Source organism: Gorilla gorilla, chromosome 2, assembly GCF_029281585.2.
Source record: "Gorilla gorilla gorilla isolate KB3781 chromosome 2, NHGRI_mGorGor1-v2.1_pri, whole genome shotgun sequence".
Lineage (NCBI taxonomy): Eukaryota > Metazoa > Chordata > Mammalia > Primates > Hominidae > Gorilla > Gorilla gorilla.
The window spans coordinates 168,170,188-168,190,184 of NC_086017.1; the positions used below are offsets into that span (position 1 = coordinate 168,170,188).

General features: G+C 38.2%; 1 protein-coding gene across 2 annotated transcripts in view; it reads left to right on the forward strand.

Annotated features, from left to right (window-relative positions):
• Window positions 1–18,588, forward strand: part of LEKR1 (leucine, glutamate and lysine rich 1) — a 223,055-nt gene extending 204,467 nt beyond the window's left edge. Inside the window, exons 12-13 of one of the 2 annotated variants that reach the window (XM_004037896.4) lie at window positions 521–820; window positions 17,797–18,588. In XM_004037896.4, the coding sequence (XP_004037944.1) occupies window positions 521–820; window positions 17,797–18,207 (711 nt within the window). In that variant the 3' untranslated portion in view covers window positions 18,208–18,588. The remainder of the gene's footprint in view (window positions 1–520; window positions 821–17,796) is intronic. The other variant, XM_055381886.2, reaches the window with a different exon arrangement.
• The last annotated feature ends 1,409 nt before the right edge of the window (window positions 18,589–19,997 follow it).

The following is a 19,997-nucleotide window of genomic DNA, read 5'->3' on the forward strand; positions in this document are numbered from 1 at the left end:
AGGCAGGAGGATTGCTTGAGCCCAGGAGTTTAAGACCAGCCTTGGCAACACAGAGAGACACCATCTCTACAAAAAATAAAAAATTAGCCAGGGGTGGTGGCATGAGTCTGTGATCCAGCTACTGGAGAGGCTGAATTGGTAGGATCGTTTGAGCGCAGGAGGTCAAGGCTGCTGAGAGCCATGATTACACCACTGCACCACTGTGCTCCAGCCTTGGCAACAGAGCAAGACCCTGTCTCAAAAAAAAAGACTTGTGCTATCCTTTGTAGCTTAATATAGTCACAGAAATTTATATATTTCCAAAAGTGCCCAAGTGATTAATGTGATACTGTTTTAAGTAGAAAAATAAATGTTTTAGTCTTTTAAAAAGAAAATCTTGAAGGCCTGCACGTCATGGGTTTGGTTTCATCTGATCAAGTGAGTACACTGATTAATGAAAATAAACCTCTTAAAAACCATAAGAATTCTGTGGTTACCTAGAAACTATCGCCTACAAGCTAATATGAGATTTATCTTACAGATATCTGACTTAATCACAGGCGCTACAAGAGATCTAAGGCAGGAAGTAACCACTCTTAAAGAAAAACTTCACAAATCCCATATTCGGTACACTGAAGAATCTAATTCAAAGGAAAAAGAAATTGAAAATCTTAAAACTTTGGTTACAGAATTTGAATCTCGCTTAAAGAAGGAAATTGACAGTAATGATTCAGTTTCAGAAAACTTGAGGAAGGAAATGGAACAGAAGTCGGATGAACTGAAAAGAGCAATGCTGGCTCAAACACAACTGATAGAGCAATTTAACCAGTCCCAGGAAGAGGTAGGAAGCAGATAGTGGTAACTTTGCAATTAATCAAAGAGCACATGTTCTTTCAACAAACAAACAAAAACGTGAAAGGCAGCTTAGTTTCATGGAAAGAGTCCTGGAATGTTAGTCTGACCTAAATCACATCCTGGTGCTCTGTCCTTAATCACATCCTGGTGCTCTGTCCTTAATCACATCCTGGTGCTCTGTCCTTAACTTTAGGCAGTCACTTAGCCTCTCCAGACCTGGCTTTCCTGTGAACTACATAATCTCTAAAAGTTTCCTTAGCACCTAGTTCTTTCTTGCAAATAACTATTTGAAGCCTCTAAGAGTAGGAATCTTTATATGTTTATGTCTTATTTGTTTTAACGTTAAATTGTTGCCAAATAAACTTTTAGAGAACTTTCTGCATACATTTAAAAAAATTAGACTATGTCTTTTAAACACAATTTTACCTTAGGTTTTTACTTCCTATCAATGTAAACTTATAAGGTAATATACATGCGTCAGTTTTCTTTCTTATGTATGTATGATTATTTCAGTGATGTTTTTCATTCAAACTGGAGTAGACCTATTTTGATTTGAAAACATTTTTGAAAGTATTATGTCTGAACTACTGAGCAGTTTAGAAATAGTGAAACAATTCATCTGTTCTCTAATCATCAATATCATATCACATTACAATATTTGATCCCTTTGATGACAGTATAGCAAATAAAGGCAAATGGAGGAAGATTCTGAATGTTGGTGAGAAGTAATATTTTTGTTGGTTTGACTGGCATCAGTAAAGGCATAAAAGGAAAGTGCTAACAGCAATATCAATTATTAACAATTAAATATGCCATGGTCTTTCTATATTTAAATTATCAGCCAAAATAGAAAGTTTACATAATCATTGTAATTATGTAATTATGAAGTGAACCTATTACAAAGAGTTATAAATATAAGATAAAATATGGAATAGGTAGAATACTAGATCAAGAATAATGCCTAAAACAACTCTATAAGTAGAAATTATTTACATGTTACAAATGAGGAAGAGACTGAAGAAGGTTGAATAATTTCCATAAGGTCAGACAGTTTGGTGGAGCCAAGATTCAAATTTGAATCTCTATGATATGATGTTTCCTTTTTTGGGAAACCCAGTTCTTATTATTCTGCTTCTGTATTTTACAGTGACCACAGACTTAGCAGTTACAATCTCCAGGGACTCAATTTTCTTTTAGTATTATAATTAAGACAAAAAGATGATTAAGTTCTCTTGTTGTTACACAGCAGCACGGTCCCCCCAATGAAGGAAGCCGCACCCCTAGTTCAGGCAGGAGTAAGGTGGGAGAGCACACGTGGACTTAGCTCCGCTAGAGAAACACTGAGAAAGAGAGAAGTGATGCTGATTTGCCTCAAATGAGACAGCAGTAGTGAATCTCTAGAGGAGGGAAGCAGGGTAAAGGACAGAAAGACTGAGGCAACTAGACTAGCAGGTTTTCTAACTATTCATTCACAAAAGAAATGGCAATATAGAAAATGAGGAGTAACTTATAAACTAGGACAAACAGAAAAAGACGGAAGGGCCAAATTCAGTAAATGTATATTAGCATCTGTGTTACTCTGTTCTTGCCTTAGTCTAAAGGAATATGTGAGACTGGATAATTTATAAAGAAAAGAGGTTTAGTTGGCTCATGGTTCTGCAGGCTGAACAGGAAGCATAGTTCTGGCGAGGACCTTAGGAAGCTTACAATCATGGCGGAAGGTGAAGGAGAAGCCAGTGCATCACATGGTGAGAGAGGCGGGGGGGAGGTCCCACATTATTTTAAACAACCAAATCTCGCATGAACTAACGCAGCAAGAACTCATTCATCACCAATGGGATGGTGCTAAGCAATTCATGAGGGATCTGCTGCCATGATTCAAACATCTCCCACTAGGCCCCACCTCCAACATTGAGGATTACATTTCAACATGAGATTTGGAGTTGACAAACTTCCATACCCCATAACAGCATCTATCTGGGTGCCAGGCACGTGTTAGAGAGGTACTGGTGATGTAATTATGAATAAGACTGACAACTGCCACTTCCTGCTCTCAAAGAAGAATTTAAAGAAAACTTTGCATGAGTAATTAAATTAATATCCAAAGGAAAGAATGATCTAAACAGAATTTATCATAAAAAAGCATAGACTGAAAGCTAGAACATTTGCATGAAGAGCCTGTATAAGTTATCTATTGCTACGTGACAAATTACCCCCAAGTTTAGCAGCTTCAAACAACAAACATTTATTATCTCATAGCTTCTGTGGGTCAGGAATCTGAGCATGGCTTAGCTGAGTGTCTCTGGTTTAGAGGCTCAAGTTCTCTCATGAGGTTGGTGTCAGGGTATCCACTGGGCTGCAGTCTCATCTAGAGGCTCAACTAGGATGGGATTGGCTTTCAGGCTTACTTATATGGTTTTTGGCAGAATGTATTTGGCCAGAGGCTTCCCTCAGTTCCTTGTCACATGGACCTCTCCACAGAACAGCTCAGTGTGTCAGCTGACTTCCCTTAGGGCAAGCAAGTGAGTGAGAATGAGAGAGAGAAGGTGCCAAGACAGAAGCCACAGTCTTTTTGCAACCTAATCTCAGAAGAGACATACCAGTGCTTCTGCTGTATTCCATTTATTACAAATGAATCAGTAAGTCCAACCCACACTCGAGGTAAAATCATTGCATAAAGATATGAATATCAGGAGGGTAAGGATCATTAAGGGGCATTTTAAAGGCTTCCAATCACGGGGCTTCTGGAGGTGATTTTGGCAAGAGAAAATAGACTAAAAATGAAGAGTGGATTTCTTCATCGACAAAAGGAGCTGCAGTTGGAACTCTTCCTGCTCATTAGTTTTTAAAAGAAGCCACTTAGGAATAAAGCTTTTTTAAAAAAATGTGGACTGAAAGACATAAGACATTGGGTTGGTATATAAATGATCATAGATCATTGCTAGAGAGGAGAAAAGGATCATCCCAAAGGTAAAGAAAACCAATTAAGGGTATACTTAGGGGGGCAATTTCCTTTTGTGGGAGCGGGGAGGGTAGACTAGATTTTCCTTTAGAAGTTACCAAAATATCACCTCAAAGTTAACTAATTCGAACTGAACTGTAAGAGTAAATAATTAAGGCTGCTTCTCTGGCTAAGCATGCCAGAGTCCAAAATATGCTTATAAAAATAGGAAATGAGCCAATAAAAGGGATAGGATTTATGAGCCAAAAAGAATAGAGGCCATAGCATGTAAAGTGAAAAGCACCACTTTTTTTGAAAATGCATTCCAGACACTTGAAATTTCTCAGATTCTGGAGAAATAAAGCTGCATTTAAGTGGAAAACAAATTCCCATTCGAATGAAAATAAATTAATGGTCTAATAAGAAGGCTAATTAAGAGGAGGAAAGCCCTGTTCTCTTTCAAGAGGCCAAATAATGGGTAGACTTTGTTTTTAATTGTATGAAGAAAGTTCTCAAGGATAAGAGGAAAGCCAAAGCCTCTAAAGGGCAAAATGGGGCTTCCTAAGTGGAGCAGGGATTATTGGAGGGCATCCCCAGAAACAGCAAGGGTCGCAAAGCAGAGCAACAAAGGGTGCAGGTCAATAAAAAGAGAAAATGGAAAATAAAACTGTGCTAGAAATGTAAATGTGAACAAGGAGTCCCTGAGAAGATACATTAAAAGATTGGAAAGGAGGGAGAGAGGGAGAGAGAGTGAGAGAGAGAGAGAGAAAGTTAATATGTTAGAGAATAACACTTACCAATAAAACCAAGTCCAAATGGGTCATGTGCTTCTTGATGCCCATTTTCCTTCCTGCTGGTTCCATGTGAGTACAGTCAAGACAGTGTGACCCCCTGTTACGGACCTTGTTGTGATCCAGAGGAAGAATGTGGTAAATCAAATAAACAGCTCACATACAATCACTGAAGGACAATCAGTACAGATAGTTCAATATTTTTGTTGTTTGAAGACCACACATAAGGGAGCCAAAAGAGCAGTAGTTTTAAATGCTATAGTTCTTGTAGTCATACAATGAAGATGAGTGATACTCAAAAATAGAAAATAATGCTCTTGGTTAAACATGGAGAATTGAATACATATGTTTATCTCTACTTCATTCCATTGCCACTAAAATGGCAGTCAATTAATAAAAAGTGAATAAATCCATTAGGACAAAGAGAACAGGAGAGGAGTTAGCACTTGATAAAAAAGATATTGGCCAAAGCTTACAAAAATGAAAAGCAAGTGTCTAAGAGATAAATAACTTATCATATAGAATACTGAAACCTAATGCCTGTGAGGATGGGGTATGGGAGGATCCAAAACGGAGAAAATCTAGTTATGTGACACAACCCTGGAGAGGCTCAGGAATTGGAGAAACTAGATGCAGGCATAACTTGTTTTATTGCATGTCACTTTATTGTGCTCCGCAGATACTGTGGGGTTTTTTCCCCCACAAATTGAAGTTTTGTGGCAACCCCTATATCGAGAAAGTCTCTCAGTGTCATTTTTTCAACTGCATGTGCTCACTTTATGTCTTTGTGTCACAGTTTGGTAATTCTTGCAATATTTTAAACTCTTTCATTATTATTATATCTGTTATGGCCACAAAACCAGTGATCTTTGATGTTACTATTACACTTGTTTGTGGGTGCCAAGAATGGTGCCTATATAAGACAGCAAACTTAATAGATAAATGTTGTGTGTGTTCGGACTAATCCACTGACTGGCCAGTCCTCCATCTCTCTTCTGCTCAGGACTCCCTATTTGCTGAGGCAAAAACAATATTGAAATTAGGCCAATTAACAACCCTACAATGGCTCCTAAGCATTCAAGTGAAAGGAAGAATTACACATCTCTCACTTTAAGTCAAAAGGCAGAAATGATTAAGCTTAGCAAGGAAAGCAAATCAAAAGTTGAGATAAGCCAGAAGCTAAGCCTCTTGTTCCAGTTAGCCAAGTTGTGAATGCAAAGGAAAAGTTCTTGAAGGCAATAAAAGTGCTACCTCAGTGAATACATGAATGATAAGAAAATAAAACAGCCTTCTTGCTGATATGGAGAAAGTTTGAGTGGTCCAGGTAGAAGATCAAACCAGTCATAGTATTCCCTTAAGCCAAAGCCTAATCCAGAGCAAGACCCTAACTCTCTCTCCAATTGTATGAAGACTGAAAGAGATGAGGAAGCTGCAGAAGAAAAGTTGGAAGCTAGCAGTGGTAGGTTTATGAGGTTCAAGACAAGAAGCCATTTCCAGAACATAAAGGTACAAGGTAAGATAGCAAGTGCTCATGTCGAAGCTGTGGTAAGTTATCCAGATCTAGCTAAGATCATTTATGAGGTGGCTACATTAAACAACAGGTTTTCATTGTACATGGAACAACCTTCTATTGGAAGAAGGTACCATCTAGGACTTTCATAGCTGTAGTACAGAAGCTTTGAAGCCAAACTTCAAGAATTAGCCTTCAAAGGACCATCTAATTCTCTCATTAGGAGATAATGCAGCTAGTGACTTTAAGTTGAAGCCAATGCTCATTTACCATCCCAAAAATCCTAACACCCTTAAGAATTATGCTAAATCTACTCTACTCTGTGCTTTATAAGTGGGACAACAAAGCCTGAATGACAGCACATCTTTTTGCAGCATGGCTTACTGAATATTTTAAGCCTGTTGATACCTACTGTTCAGAAAAAAAAAATCCCTTTCAAAATATTGCTTCTCATTGACAATGCATCTGGTCACCCAAGAGCTCTGATGGAGATGTACAAGGGGATTAATGTTTTCATGCCTGCAAACACAACATCCATTCTGCAGCGCATGAATCAAGGAACAGTTTTGACTTTCAAGTCTTATTATTTAAGAAATATATTTCATAAGATGATAGCTGTCATAGTTATTGATTCCTCTGATGGATCTGGGCTAAGTAAATTCAAAACCTTCTGGGAAGGATTCACCATTCTAGATGCCATTCAGAACATTCCTAATTCATGGGTGGAGGATAAAATATCAATAATTACAAAAGTTTGGAAGAAGTTGATTCCAGCTCTCATGGATGACTTTGAAGGTTTAAAACTTCAGTGGAGGAAGTGGCAGAAATAGCAAGAGAACTAGAATTAGAAGTGGAGTCTGAAGATGTGGCTGAACTGCTGCAAACTTGAACATATAAAAAGTTACTTCTTATAGATGAGCAAAGAAAGCCATTTGTTGAAATGGAATCTACTCCTGTGAAGATGCTGCAAAAAATATTGAAATTACAACAAAGGATTTGGAATATTATATAAAATTAGTTGATAAAGCTGTGACAGGGTTTGAGAGGATTGACTCCAATTTTGACAGAAGTTCTACTGTGGGTAAAATGCAATCAAACAGCATCACATTCTACAGAGAAATCTTTCATAAATGGAAGAGTCCATTGATGTGGCAAACATCATTGTTGTCTTTTTTTTAATTTTTATTTTCTTTTTGAGACAGAGTTTCACTCTGTTGCCCAGGCTGGAGTGCAGTGGTGCAATCTCAGCTCACTGCAACTTCTGCCTCCCAGGTTCAAGTGATTTCTGTGCTGTTGTCTTCTTTTAAGAAATTGCTACTGCCATCCCAACCTTCAGCAACTTCCACCTTGATCAGTCAGCAGCCATCAACATTGAAGCAAGACCCTCCACCAGCAGAAGATACAACTTGCTGAAGGCTCAGATGATTGGTAGCATTTTTTAGCAGTAAAATATTTTTAAATAAAGGTATGTACATTTTTTAGACTTAATGCTATTGCACACTTAACTACAGTATGGTGTAAACATAATTTTTATATGCAATGGGAAACCAAAAAATTCATGTGACTTTCTTTATTGCAATATTTGCTTTATTTTGGTCTAGAACCAAACCCACAATATCTCTGTATGCCTATGCCTCTGAAAGAGGGATGTAAGGGTGGAACTGAAAACAAGGCTGTTTGAAAGATTATAAAAGGACCAAACAGATCATCAGAGATGTCCTTCCAGTTCCCAAGAAGCCCCTGCCCACCATCCTGGCAGAATACCAGGGGTTTACTCTCTAGCAAAACTGAATGAGAAAAGGCACCGAACCTGAGGACAGAAGAGATAAAGCAAGAGTATATTAAGTATGGAGACTTCCCAGTACCCTTCACACTCTCATGTTTCAGAACACAAGTAACCAGGCTTATGTATTAATAGCCATAAAAAAAGAAATTGGAAGAGCCCCTTCTGGAGAAACGAGCTGCCTCAAAAGATAACACCAGCCTGGCAGAGTGGCTCACACCTGTAATCCCAGCACTTTGGGAGGCCAAGGCAGGCAGATCACATGAGGCCAGGGGTTTGAGACCAGCCTGGCCAACATGGTGAAACTCCGTCTCTACTGAAAATACAAAAATTAGCCTGTCGTGGTGCTGCACATCTGTAATCCCAGCTACTTGGGAGGCTGAGGCACAAGAATCACTTGAACCCAGAAGGTGGAGGTTGCAGTAAGCGGAGATCACACCACTGCACTCCAGCCTGGGTGACAGCAAGACTCTGTCTCAAAAATAAATAAATAAAAAAGATAAGACCCATTGATACTGACAGTTGGGATATCCCAATGAAATGGCTATATCCATGTTCAGTCTACCTACTTAGAAGGATATCAGCCAATAAACTGTATACAAGCACACTGAGCTTAAGGTAACATTTTGAGGACCCATTTTTAAACACGAACAGCCAAGGATCACCAATTATTTGAGAAACATCTCTAATGTGAAGAACAGAAACAATAAGCAAAAAAGAACTTCACAGAAAAAAATACAAAACAATACAGGGAGCAAAAGAGAGCTTAAAAATATATAATTAATATCCTCAGAGGGAAAAGAGATGATATTGTATTCATTAAACATAAACAGCCAGCTATGAAAAAAGAACAAGAGTGAATATTAAAATATAAGGACTGAAATTTTAAAAAAATCAATATTTGGGTTAGATGATAAAGATGTGAAATCTCCTAGAAAGTAGAAGAAAAAAGCAAAAAGATGGAGAAAAGAAAATAAAATTCGAGGAAATAAGAAATAGAAGACAGTGCCTTCCAAATTCCAAAGGAAAATTATGCCCAGCCTAGAATTCTATATCCTGCCAAAACAATCCGTCAAGTATCAAACACAGATATTTTCAGACTTAAGAGTTCTCAAAAATGATACTACCCTGGCAGCCTTTTTCAGAAAGCTGTTAGAAGATATATGACAGCACAATGATGGAATAAGTAATAAAGGAGAAAATATAGGAATCAGGAAATAAGGAATCCAACACAGGAGAGGGATGGAGGGAATCCCAAGATAATGGTGGGAAGAAATGCTAGGATTACAGCAGTGCATCAGATTGAAAGAATAACCAGACCAAAAGAATGGAAGGTTCTTAGAATGTTGAGTAAAAGAATGTTGGGTTCTTAGAAGTATGTCTCCAAGAACAAAGAGAAGCTGATAGCTTACATGGGGTGTTTGAACATGTTGAGAGGATATTTACACTTCTGTAAGTTTGGTGAAAAATTAATATCAACACCCAGAAAATGAAGCAGAAAAATTATGAGACAATAACTCTGGATGGAAGCTGTGCAAGGAAGAAAATGTCATCTTAGTACATAACATGGCCCAGATGTGCATATGCTTATATACTATAATCATATAAAGACGAATATAGATTAAGCTAAAAATTGTGACAGAAATATGAGGATAGGAGGAGGAGCAGCATCCGTTGGGAATTGGTATAGGAAGCTGAACCCTCATCTTCCATTCCATGCAGTCAATAGATATGTTCCAAACTGAAAAACAAAGAGATAGAAGTATAATGATGTTATTTTGAAGTACTGAGGGTAACTATCAGAAGAAATAGTTTAAAGATCTGAAAATGGTTATTCCTGGGAGGCAGGACTTGGAAATGTGAAGAAATGCTTTTTTCATTGTGAGTTTTAGTATTATTTTACTTTTTAGCTATATGTAATCCATTAATTTAAAAAAATTAAAAATAATAGAAAGGAATAAAGTATAAAAAGGACCTAGTAGAGAAGGTGGCAGAGACAAGAATAAAGGTCAAGCAAGGAATACTGAAGAAAAATCAGGAAAGTTACAAGTAACACAAAAGCAACAGAATATAAACCTTAATGAGATTTTCTTTTCAGATTATGAGAAATGAAAAAATTAAGACAAAGCAGATTCTAGCTTAAACTTAGTAACAGGTGCCTAGTACACTTCTGTTTATTCCCCAAGTCTAAGTGCAAGGAGAACCCCTCCATGAAGCCACAAAATCCCAGAGGCAAAATTAGCTATACACCTGTGTGCCTACTGCAGTTGCTTATTTATGCATTCATTTAACAGGTAAAGAGTTTTGTTGTTTTTATAGATGCTAAGGAAAAAATAAATCAGGGTAAAAGGGATACTTTCTGAAGGAGGGGTGCTATATTAGATGGGGTGGTACGAGGACTCTGAGGAAATAATGAGGCAAAGAACATTCCAGGGAAAAAACACTCCAGGCAAAGGTAATAGAAAGACTCTGCAGCAAGGAGCATACTGGGAACCTTAAAGAAGCCACAAGGAAGTCAGCAAGCACTGCTGGAGCTTAGTGAGCAAGGATAGTGATAGAAACCAAGGTTGAAGGGCCAGTTCACATGGAGTCTTTGTAGGCTATGATAAGGTCTTTGGATACTTTGCTAGGTGTGATAGAAAGCCACCTAGGAATTTCGAACAAGGAATTGACATGATCTGACTTATTTTTAGAGGATAACTGACTTCTGTGTAGAAAATAGGTTGAAGACGGCAAAAAAGAGAGCAAGGCTGTGAAGGAGGTGACCAATCACCAGATTTGGGATATGTTTTAGGGGTGAAGGCAATAGAGGTTGCTGATTGATTGGATGATATGAAAGCATAAAAAGGAGTCAAGGATAACTCCAAAGCTTGGAATCTCAGCAACTGAGAGAGTGCTGAGATGGGAAATGCTAGAAAAGAAATACAATTGGGGAGGAATATCAAGAATTTTATTTGGGACATGTTGATCTTAATATGCCTATTAGATACCTAAGTGGAGATGTTGACTAGGCAATATGTCCACAGGGAAGGCAAGCTGGAGATGTCGATTTTGGACAATTCCACATGTAGCTGATACTTAACCCTTGGGACTGAATGAGATCACCCAGAGGATGAGGTAATAGAGAAAGGGTTGAGAACAGGCACTCCTAAGTTTTAGAGGCTGGGAAGAGCAGTAGAATCTAGCGATGGTGACAGAAAAGGAACTTCTGGTGAGGTGGGAAGAAAACCGGAAGAGAACACTATCAAGGACTCTAAAGAAAGACTGTATTTAAAGAAGGGTACATGCAATATAGACAGGCCAACAGTCCCTTATCTGAAAACTTTGTGCTCAGATATAAAATTATTTTGAATTTTAGAAAGTTAGTAAGTACAGTATGTCCTCATAGATGTAGGGCAGCCTCCCCATGCAATGACATTAATACTTCTGCAGTGAAACATCTGAATGTTCACACGAAATGGAATAAAGACTGTAATTAGCCTCCTATCAGTTCAGTCAGATTTTATCACTAACTGTGATGAGCTACAGCATTTTTTTCTTTTCAGAGCTTTTTGGATGTCAAAAGTAAGGCTAAAGGACTATAGATCTGCATTGGCTTTCATTAAAACAGCTGTTTTTATTGTTTATTGCCCGACAATCTCCTAGCATCTCGAATCTGTTTTGTTTAAAAAAACAAAGGAAAGTACATGTGTATCTCTACAGGGCTACCAAGATGATAGGAAAAAATCAAGGATTTGCCTCCTATTAACAGTGGTTACCTTAGAAGTGTAGGAAGAGATAGACAGGGGTTTTACTTCTTACATACTTTTTAAAAACATTGGCATCATGGGTTATTTTTAACATTTTGGTGTTTTGAAAATACGTTTCCAATGTAAACTCTATTTTTAAAAAAAGAAAGAAAGAAATTCCATTTACATAAGAAAGTTTAGGCCAAGTGTGGTGGCTCACGCCTATAACCCAGCATTTTGGGAGCTCAAGGCGGGAGGATTGCTTGAGCTTGGAGTTCAAGACCAGCCTGGGAAACATAGGGAGACCCTGTTTTTACAGAAAATACAAAAATTAGCTGGGCATGGTGGCACACGCCTGTAGTCCCAGCTACTTGGGAAGCTGAGGAAGGAGGACTGCTTGAGCCTCGGGGGTTGAGGCTATAATGAGCCGTGATCGTGCTTCTGTACTCGAGCCTGGGCAACAACCTGAAACCCTGTCTCAAAAAATGAAAATAAAAAGTTTATTAACAAATCTAGCAAAGACGGATTTATGTAAACTCTAAGATTAAATTTTAATAATACATGGCATTTGCAAGCACAAATAGTTTATTTGCAAGAGGGACTTGCTTAGTTTTAGGGTGAGCATTTATTACATTTGCATGTTTAATCAGTATACAGAATATGGCACACACTTCTCTGGTAATTCCATCTATGAGAATGGAGAAGCCAAAGTACCAGCAAGTAAATTACCAAAAAGTAGTTCTCAGTTTGGGGATATAATAAAATTAGAATATTTACGTCTTTTTTAAAGAGTAAGAGGGTAAAGGGAGGTTCTCCAACCTCCAGCAGGAAACATGGGGAGGATCAAGAAAGCTTTTAGGGACAGGGACTATACCTAGGCTTGGTTGGCAGGGAGGATGAGTGAACTGAGAACCTGAGAACCTTAGCCTTGGGCCATGGGGCAGAAGGGGGCTCAGACTGGGAGTCTCTGTGGTGAGGAAGATACCAGAAAGTTGACAGAATGAGGAGATATATTTAGAAATTTTTGTATATTTAATTAGTGCTAGTTAAATTTTGTATGTTTAATTAGTGCTAATTAAATCTAAATTAAGTTGGATTATTGACTTAGAAAAGTAAATGTTGAATACTTTGTCATCATGGGCTCTTCCTCTCTGTCCTGAAAATCTGCCTCTGAAGCATATCAGTCTGAGGGATTATTGCCCTCTGTTGCTACAACTTTTGTTTGGGTATGTGTATTGCAATTGGTTTTATTATGTTTGTAAGCAGGGAAATATAATTTTGAAAACAACCAGCCTGACATCCATCTTACTTGTTTCCTGGAAATCTTTTCAGATTCTCATTCTTGTCTTACCAAAAGGCCATTTCCACTAACTTCTGGCAGTGTTTTGGACTGATCAGATTAGTTGAACAGAAGCCTGGAAGCCTTTGAATGGAAGCTGGGAACATCCTTTGCTAACTCCCACTCATCTTTCTGGTTTCCACACTTTTCCACAGAATTTCCTTTTACCTCAGCTCCCCACCCACCTGGACAGCCACCCACTCACCTTGGGATATATCCAGTTAAGGCTGGTGGAAACTGTAATCTGATCATTCCATGACTGATTCAGATCTTACTGGGTCTAAAGCATGAACAAAGCCATCTATCTGTGATTGTTCTTCACTGAAGAGGACTTGCTTTCCTGGCATGTTCCCCCCAAAATTGTGCCAAATACAGCTGATTCCCGTTGCAGATGGGAGTCTTACCTTCAGAACAATCAAGTTACACAGTAAAACCTTCTCTCCCTTCTTCCACTGTTTTTGGAATTTAAAGCAACCCAGCTGCCTCTAAGAATAAAAAGGAAAACAAATATAAAAATAAACCACTCTTACATTGCAAGGAGTAGGGAAAATTGGCCACTTTTTAATATTAGAAATTTCAAACATATGGTGAACTAATTTATATTTTCATTTTGACATTTTCCTTCTCAGGGGGAGGGCAATTAAGCCATATTTTAAGCCCATTCAAAGTGGGTTTATTCTGAAAATGTTGTAGTGATATCTATAGATCATGCTCACCACCAATCAGCAGAACTTAAGGATGCAGGAATGCCTAGTTCTCCCCTGCCTAGACCACCTGACCCAAGGGTCACTTGAGATAAGGACTTCCTCCATGAAAATTTGGGGCTCCTACTGTCCTCCCTCGCTCCCATCTTGCTCAACTTCAGGCTGTTTTCCACAAAGCTGGCAAAGGGATCTTCCTTTCATGCAGATTTGATCATGCCAGCCATCTGCTTGAAATAAACTTTCAATGACTCCATATGAGCCTCAGGATTAAGTCAAAACCCTAGTATTAGCACACTAATAAATTTTCTCTTGATCTGACTCTGCTCACTCTTCCCTATATCAGTCCTGGTCTCTCCTCCCCGTGTGCACCTGCCTGAGTCATATTAAGCCATATTTCATCCCAAGGTGTGCCTCTCCTTCTCTCACTGGCCACTCTGCCTTGAAAACCTCATTGCCCCTTCTTCACCTGGCTCATGCCTTCCTTTCCATTTTGACTTCCAGTCTAGTTACAATCCAATGATTCTATTTTTGCCATGTTAAACTATGGCCAAAGATAATTTTATCTAAAACATAGAATATTGTGCATGATTTTCAGTCTTACTGAACATATTTCATCTTGCACATTTGTCCTTGTTGCTCAGTGAAAACACATTAAAATTCTGCAACAATCCAACCTTAATCTTGACTAAATTGCTGAAAACTAACCACTAGCAGATGATTCTTTTCACATATGATGGAATTTTCCACTAATGTGTATACTTACTCTAGGCACATCCACATATCCTCTAGTCATGCCTTATCAGACTACACCCCTGAAATAGCAATCCCCTATATTTCCATTGTTTTATTTTCATTTTTTAATCCCATAATTGAATAGATTATAAATCTGAATTGCCTATTGAACAAAACAGAGTTATAATCTCAATTTTAGAGGAGGAGGTAATGGTGGCAGATGATATGAAGATATTGTGAGGTTCACCTAACATTTCATAATGTTTTGGCACAGAAAAGAATAGAAGTATCAATTTTGGATCCTATTTTCAATTCAGGGGTCCTTCTGGTTTGGGAACTAATAGAAGAAAGAGAATTAATCCTTTGTCTTGCAAGCTAATAACCTTGAAGAAAGATGAGTTGCAGAGCAGCGGGCCCCAGACAGTCAGCAGCTCTTCCCCCACCTCGCTGGCTGGCCCCATTCACTTACTTTGGAATATGTCTAGTCAGTGTTGGTGGAAACTGTGTAATCTGATCCTTCCATGACTGATTCAGACTTCACTGGGTATAAAGCATGGGTGCACAGTTCAGCTTGGAGTCTGCCAGGACTTTGCTCCCATTGAACTTGCTATGAGGACATCTTTTGGCTCACTCTACCTTTTCATGTTCTCCTTAGTGGAATGTCACTTGCCTGAAATAGCTTTTATGTGACTTGCTTTTTGGTTGTTTTCTCCAGATCATTACTCCTTTCCTTTGAGACTTGAATTTAATCTTAGTAAATTGATTGAATTTTATTTTTCTTTTAAGAAGAGCTCTTGTCATCACATCCTCCATCACTTTATCATTCCATATTGTTGTGCCTGTTATTCATGTCAGTGATATGTTGGCCTCATTTTTCATTGCTTTTTTTTCTTTTACATATTCAAATAAAATTAACTATTTCTCATTGCTTTCTTAATTAGTGATATTTTTATACTAATTTATTGAAAACCAAGCCACTTGATATGGTTTGGATCTGTGTCCCCACCCAAATCTCATGTCAAATTGTAATCGCCAGTGTTGGAGGTGGGGCCTGGTGGGAGGTGTTTGGATCATAGGGGCAGTTTCTCATGAATGGTTTAGCACCATCCTGTTGGTGCTGTTCTTGTGATACTGAATGAGTTCTCATGAGATCTGGTTGTTTAAAGTGTGTAGTGCCTCCCCCCAACTCTCTTGCTCCTGCTCCCGCCATGTAAGATGCATCATTATCCCTTTGCCTTCCACCATGACTAAAAGCTTCCTGAGGCCTCCCTAGAAGCAAAAGTTGCTAAGCTTCCTGTACAGGCTGCAGAATCATGAGCCAGTTGAATCTCTTTTCTTTATAAATTGCCCAGTCTCAGGTATTTCTTTAGAGCAATGCAAGAATGGACTAATACACCACTTTAATAACTCCAACACGTTGCCAGCTTACTCTACTAGTAGGCAAAAAATATAATGGATTGGGTCTTTCCCCCAGTTTAAAAGAAACTTTGATTAATAGAACTTAGAAAACCTGGGCAAAACCAGATGAAAATGTCCTGCTGTGCTTTTGTTTTTTTTTTTTCAGTGTCCTGGGAACAAAATGGTCCCTGCATGTTTGACGTAATGAATTAGACAACTAATTTAGGCATAGGCAGCATGGAGCAGGTCTCTGAAAGTGAGCAGGGCTACTACTTCAGAGTGGAGTTACTCTCAGCAAGTTACATAACAGTGTGAGCTTCAGTGTCTTTATTCGTCAGATATAATTGTTGGGAGCAGGAAATAAGATGACACCTAACATGGCGCCTTGTTAATCTTCCTCTCTATTCCCTCCTCCCCTGCCTTTTCCACAACTGTTTCCACTAGAGTTAATGAGAACTAGGTGATAAAGCCACAGACACCATCCTTGCTCTCTCCAGTTCCTCCAAAAAATAAAAATAACTGGAAGCAAGTGATTAACCCATGATTTTTTTTAAATGTGTGTCATGTAGTAAATAAATCGTATATGTAAATGATGAGTATTTGTTTGACCCAGGAATGAAGCTTTTATAGAAAATTACTGTGCAATTGGCTAATCTGGAATTGCTCCATATTTTTCCATTTTGATTACCAAATTTGGAATTGAATAGAGTTCTGTCTATAATCATGAGAAACTCAAAAACAGGAAGATACTACTTTCCCTGGTGCTTTGTTATTTAGTTCTTCTGACAGCAGATTAGTCAGTCAACCCTTAGGGAGGATGTTTTCCACTAAGAAGCAGACTTGGGAATGCCTTGGCTGTTTTTACAAACAAGCTAACCTAATGGAAATTCATTTTTGAGTTGATGAATCCTATAGCACACTCATTTTACTTGTGTTTACTTACTAGGATACTGCTTTGAATTATTTACTTTTCAGCCTCATTCTTGACATCATAAAGACATGAATGTCAGGACACTGGGGAGATCCAAGGCTTAATTCTTACCATGGGACTTGAAATAATTTTGATGAATTCCATAGACAAAACATAGGTAATACCTCAACTAGAAATGCAGAATTTCAGAATTTCGAGGAGACTTAATTATCTCTAGTCCAGTCACACATTTGAAGCTTAAATTTGCTTCAGTACATCCCTGTCAAGTGAGAGTCAACCCTTCAGTGTCCTCCAGATAGATCTATTAAAAAGTTCTTCCTTATTTTAATCCCCACAGTTTTCACCTTGGGTCTAGATTCTATTATGGACATAAAAGTCAGTTCTGCTCAAACCTACGAAGGTACAAACTTCTTGAGGGCAGGGACTGTATTCACTACAGCTTCTAGTAACTTGGTAAATGATTGCTGAATGAATAGAATTAATAGCAGAAGATCTTCTCTATTTTGGGATATTATCTTACAGAATGGCAAATGAGCATCTTATTTAAGTTCCACTGAGAAAGCATCATATGAGAACTGATTTTATTGTTTCAGCGCTATAGCTGATTTTTTTATTCTTTCAATCTTATACTTCAAGCACTTTTACCTGTTTATGTTATTATAGTATACCTTCACTACAAAAGAATATATTTAATGACTCTACAGCTATTAACTATTGAGTATTACATGTGCAGAGCATACTGTCTGCGACTTGAGGCAGAGAAGTTGAAACCCCACTGAAGTTAGGTATTAGAAGTCCTGAGTTCTAACTCCAGCCGCACCACTAACATCTGAGTAACCCTGGACAGGTCACTCAGTCTCTGCAGTTCTTGACTCCTCATCTGCAAACTGCAAGGGTTGAACCAAATATTTTCTTCAACTTCTTTCCACCATCACAGATTATTTCTGTTCTTGACTTGTCTGTCCCATGAGGTAGAGTGTCATAGAGACAAAGAATACAGACCTCTGATTTCCGGTTCTGTTCTCAAATTGTATTGTCAGTAACTATCTACTTATGTACATTGTTTAGAGCTAAGTCTGCTTTCTTTTCCCCTCTCTCTTTTCAGAATACTTTTCTTCAGGAGACAGTGCGTAGAGAATGTGAAGAACGCTTTGAACTGACAGAGGCTTTGAGTCAAGCCAGAGAACAGCTCCTGGAGCTCAGTAAGCTTCGTGGAAGTTTACCATTCTCACCGTGTTCCCTCAGCAAGGGCAGCCTAACCTCCCCTGCTGCAGCAGTCAGTAATCATGGAGAGAGAAGCCTTGCAAGACTGAACTCTGAAAAAGGAATCCAAATTCCCAACCTGCGCGGGGTGTCAAAACCCACCACTTTCCCAACCTCAGATAAGCCGAAGAGGGTTAGATCAGGCGTGCCCATTCTCCCCCAGCCACATCCTCCCAGGGATGGAGCATCTTCAGCAAATGAGACTAGACAGAGACTGGCTGCCATTCTTAGGAGAAGGCGGAGTCAGCAATGATCCAAAATGAGGAGCAGGAAGCTCCCTACAGCGTGCACGCTCTTTCAGAGAGTGCCAGGAATTCACTGTAACTGAGAATGACAATGATAAAATTATTTTCACAGATCAAGAAGGCATACCTATAGATATATTTAACAAAAGACTGTAAAAAGCTGGAAAATTGTGAAGCCTTATTTTTTCAAGAGGGTTTTGATAGAGTAACAGATCATTAAGTTGTTGGTATTCCAGAGGTCTGATTTCTATGTTTATGTTGGAATGTGCTCTATGAATATATCCTTTTAGAGATCACAGGTAAAATTTTTCACCCATAACATCTTTTCAATTTCTTGCGCCACTACAAGCAGATATATTTCCACAAAAAAAATAGATTGTTTGAGTTTTGTTGGTATGTGTTCATTTGTTTGTTGAGCCGAATAGGTTAAATCGATGTAATAAGTATTCCAAACAGAAAAAAAAAGTACTTTATCTAATTAAAATTAGATAATCTCCAAAATGCTTAGTTCAGGTAGTTGCAGAGCTCATCATCATAATCAAAAGCATCTTTTCCTCACCTTACAATCTAATTGGTTAATCTAATTTCTCTTTAGGCTAGCTCAGAGTTAATGATAGATAACCTTCAGGAAGACAATCTTCTCCGAGTGGCTGGGGACCTTCTAGAAAAAGAGATGGTAATGTCAATTCAAGGAAATGGTAGTTTATTTCTCAAATTATATAGATTATTTTAGTAAACAAAGAACCTGATCATATTGATAGATACTTTCTACAATGAGTGCTTTTTGGTACTCAGAGTTAGGTCTTTATTAGACCTTGTATTCTCGAACCATTGGGAAAAGAACTAATTCAAGACAGTTTAGTAAAGTTATACAGAGCTAATTTGGGATTCAAATTTTATTTCCCCTGAAAATGGGTAACTGGTTAACACGTTTTCTATTTTCAGAGTGAAAAAGTAAAACCAGAAGCCAGATCATCTATTTTATTTTAAACCTGCAGACACTTCCTGTTTCTTAAAACACAACTCTTTGCCTTAGTCTAGCGTTCATCTATGTTTTTCTCCATCTAATAGAAGTGTATTTTCCTTCAAAAACTAACTTTACTTAAATACTCCATCTGACTGCATCATGAACATACAGCCTTCCTATTCCCGTATTAGAATAATACTAACACATTTAAAATATGCTACATAAAATTCTCTGCTATTTGACCATCTTAATAAGATCAGAGAATTCAAAGGTGTTTGGGATCCCTTCCATGTGCAAAAGATGTAAAGTTACTAAACAAAATCAAATTGATTTCTAGTCTTCCAAAAGATTAGTCTACTCTATTAATAGAGTATCTTAACCTCAAAAAAATTCCACATTAGGTCCACTGATTTGCCTGACTAGTTTAAGTATGGCCTCTTGTGTTAAGAGTTGAATGCTTACTTTTGTTTTGCAGAGATTGGCATCCCTTTTAATGGCCTTTGACAAGAGAGCACAACATCATTGAAGAATGGCACTGGGTGGATCTTAGAAGTCACCCCAACCGTAATTTTACAGATAAGGAATAGATGCCCAGAGAGACTGTGACTTGGCTAAGGTAGTACAGCTAGTTAGTAACAACTAGAACCAGAACCACAATCACCTGACCCCAGACTTTCTACCTCACTGGAGTTTCCCAAGCCTCCATCATGACCTTTTGTCAATAGCACCTACACTATATGTAGTTTATATTTTTCCTTAAATGCACTTACTTTTTAACCGGAAATTTATGTAAAAAGTAAATTTGACTCAAGGAGAAGTAGCTATAATGAG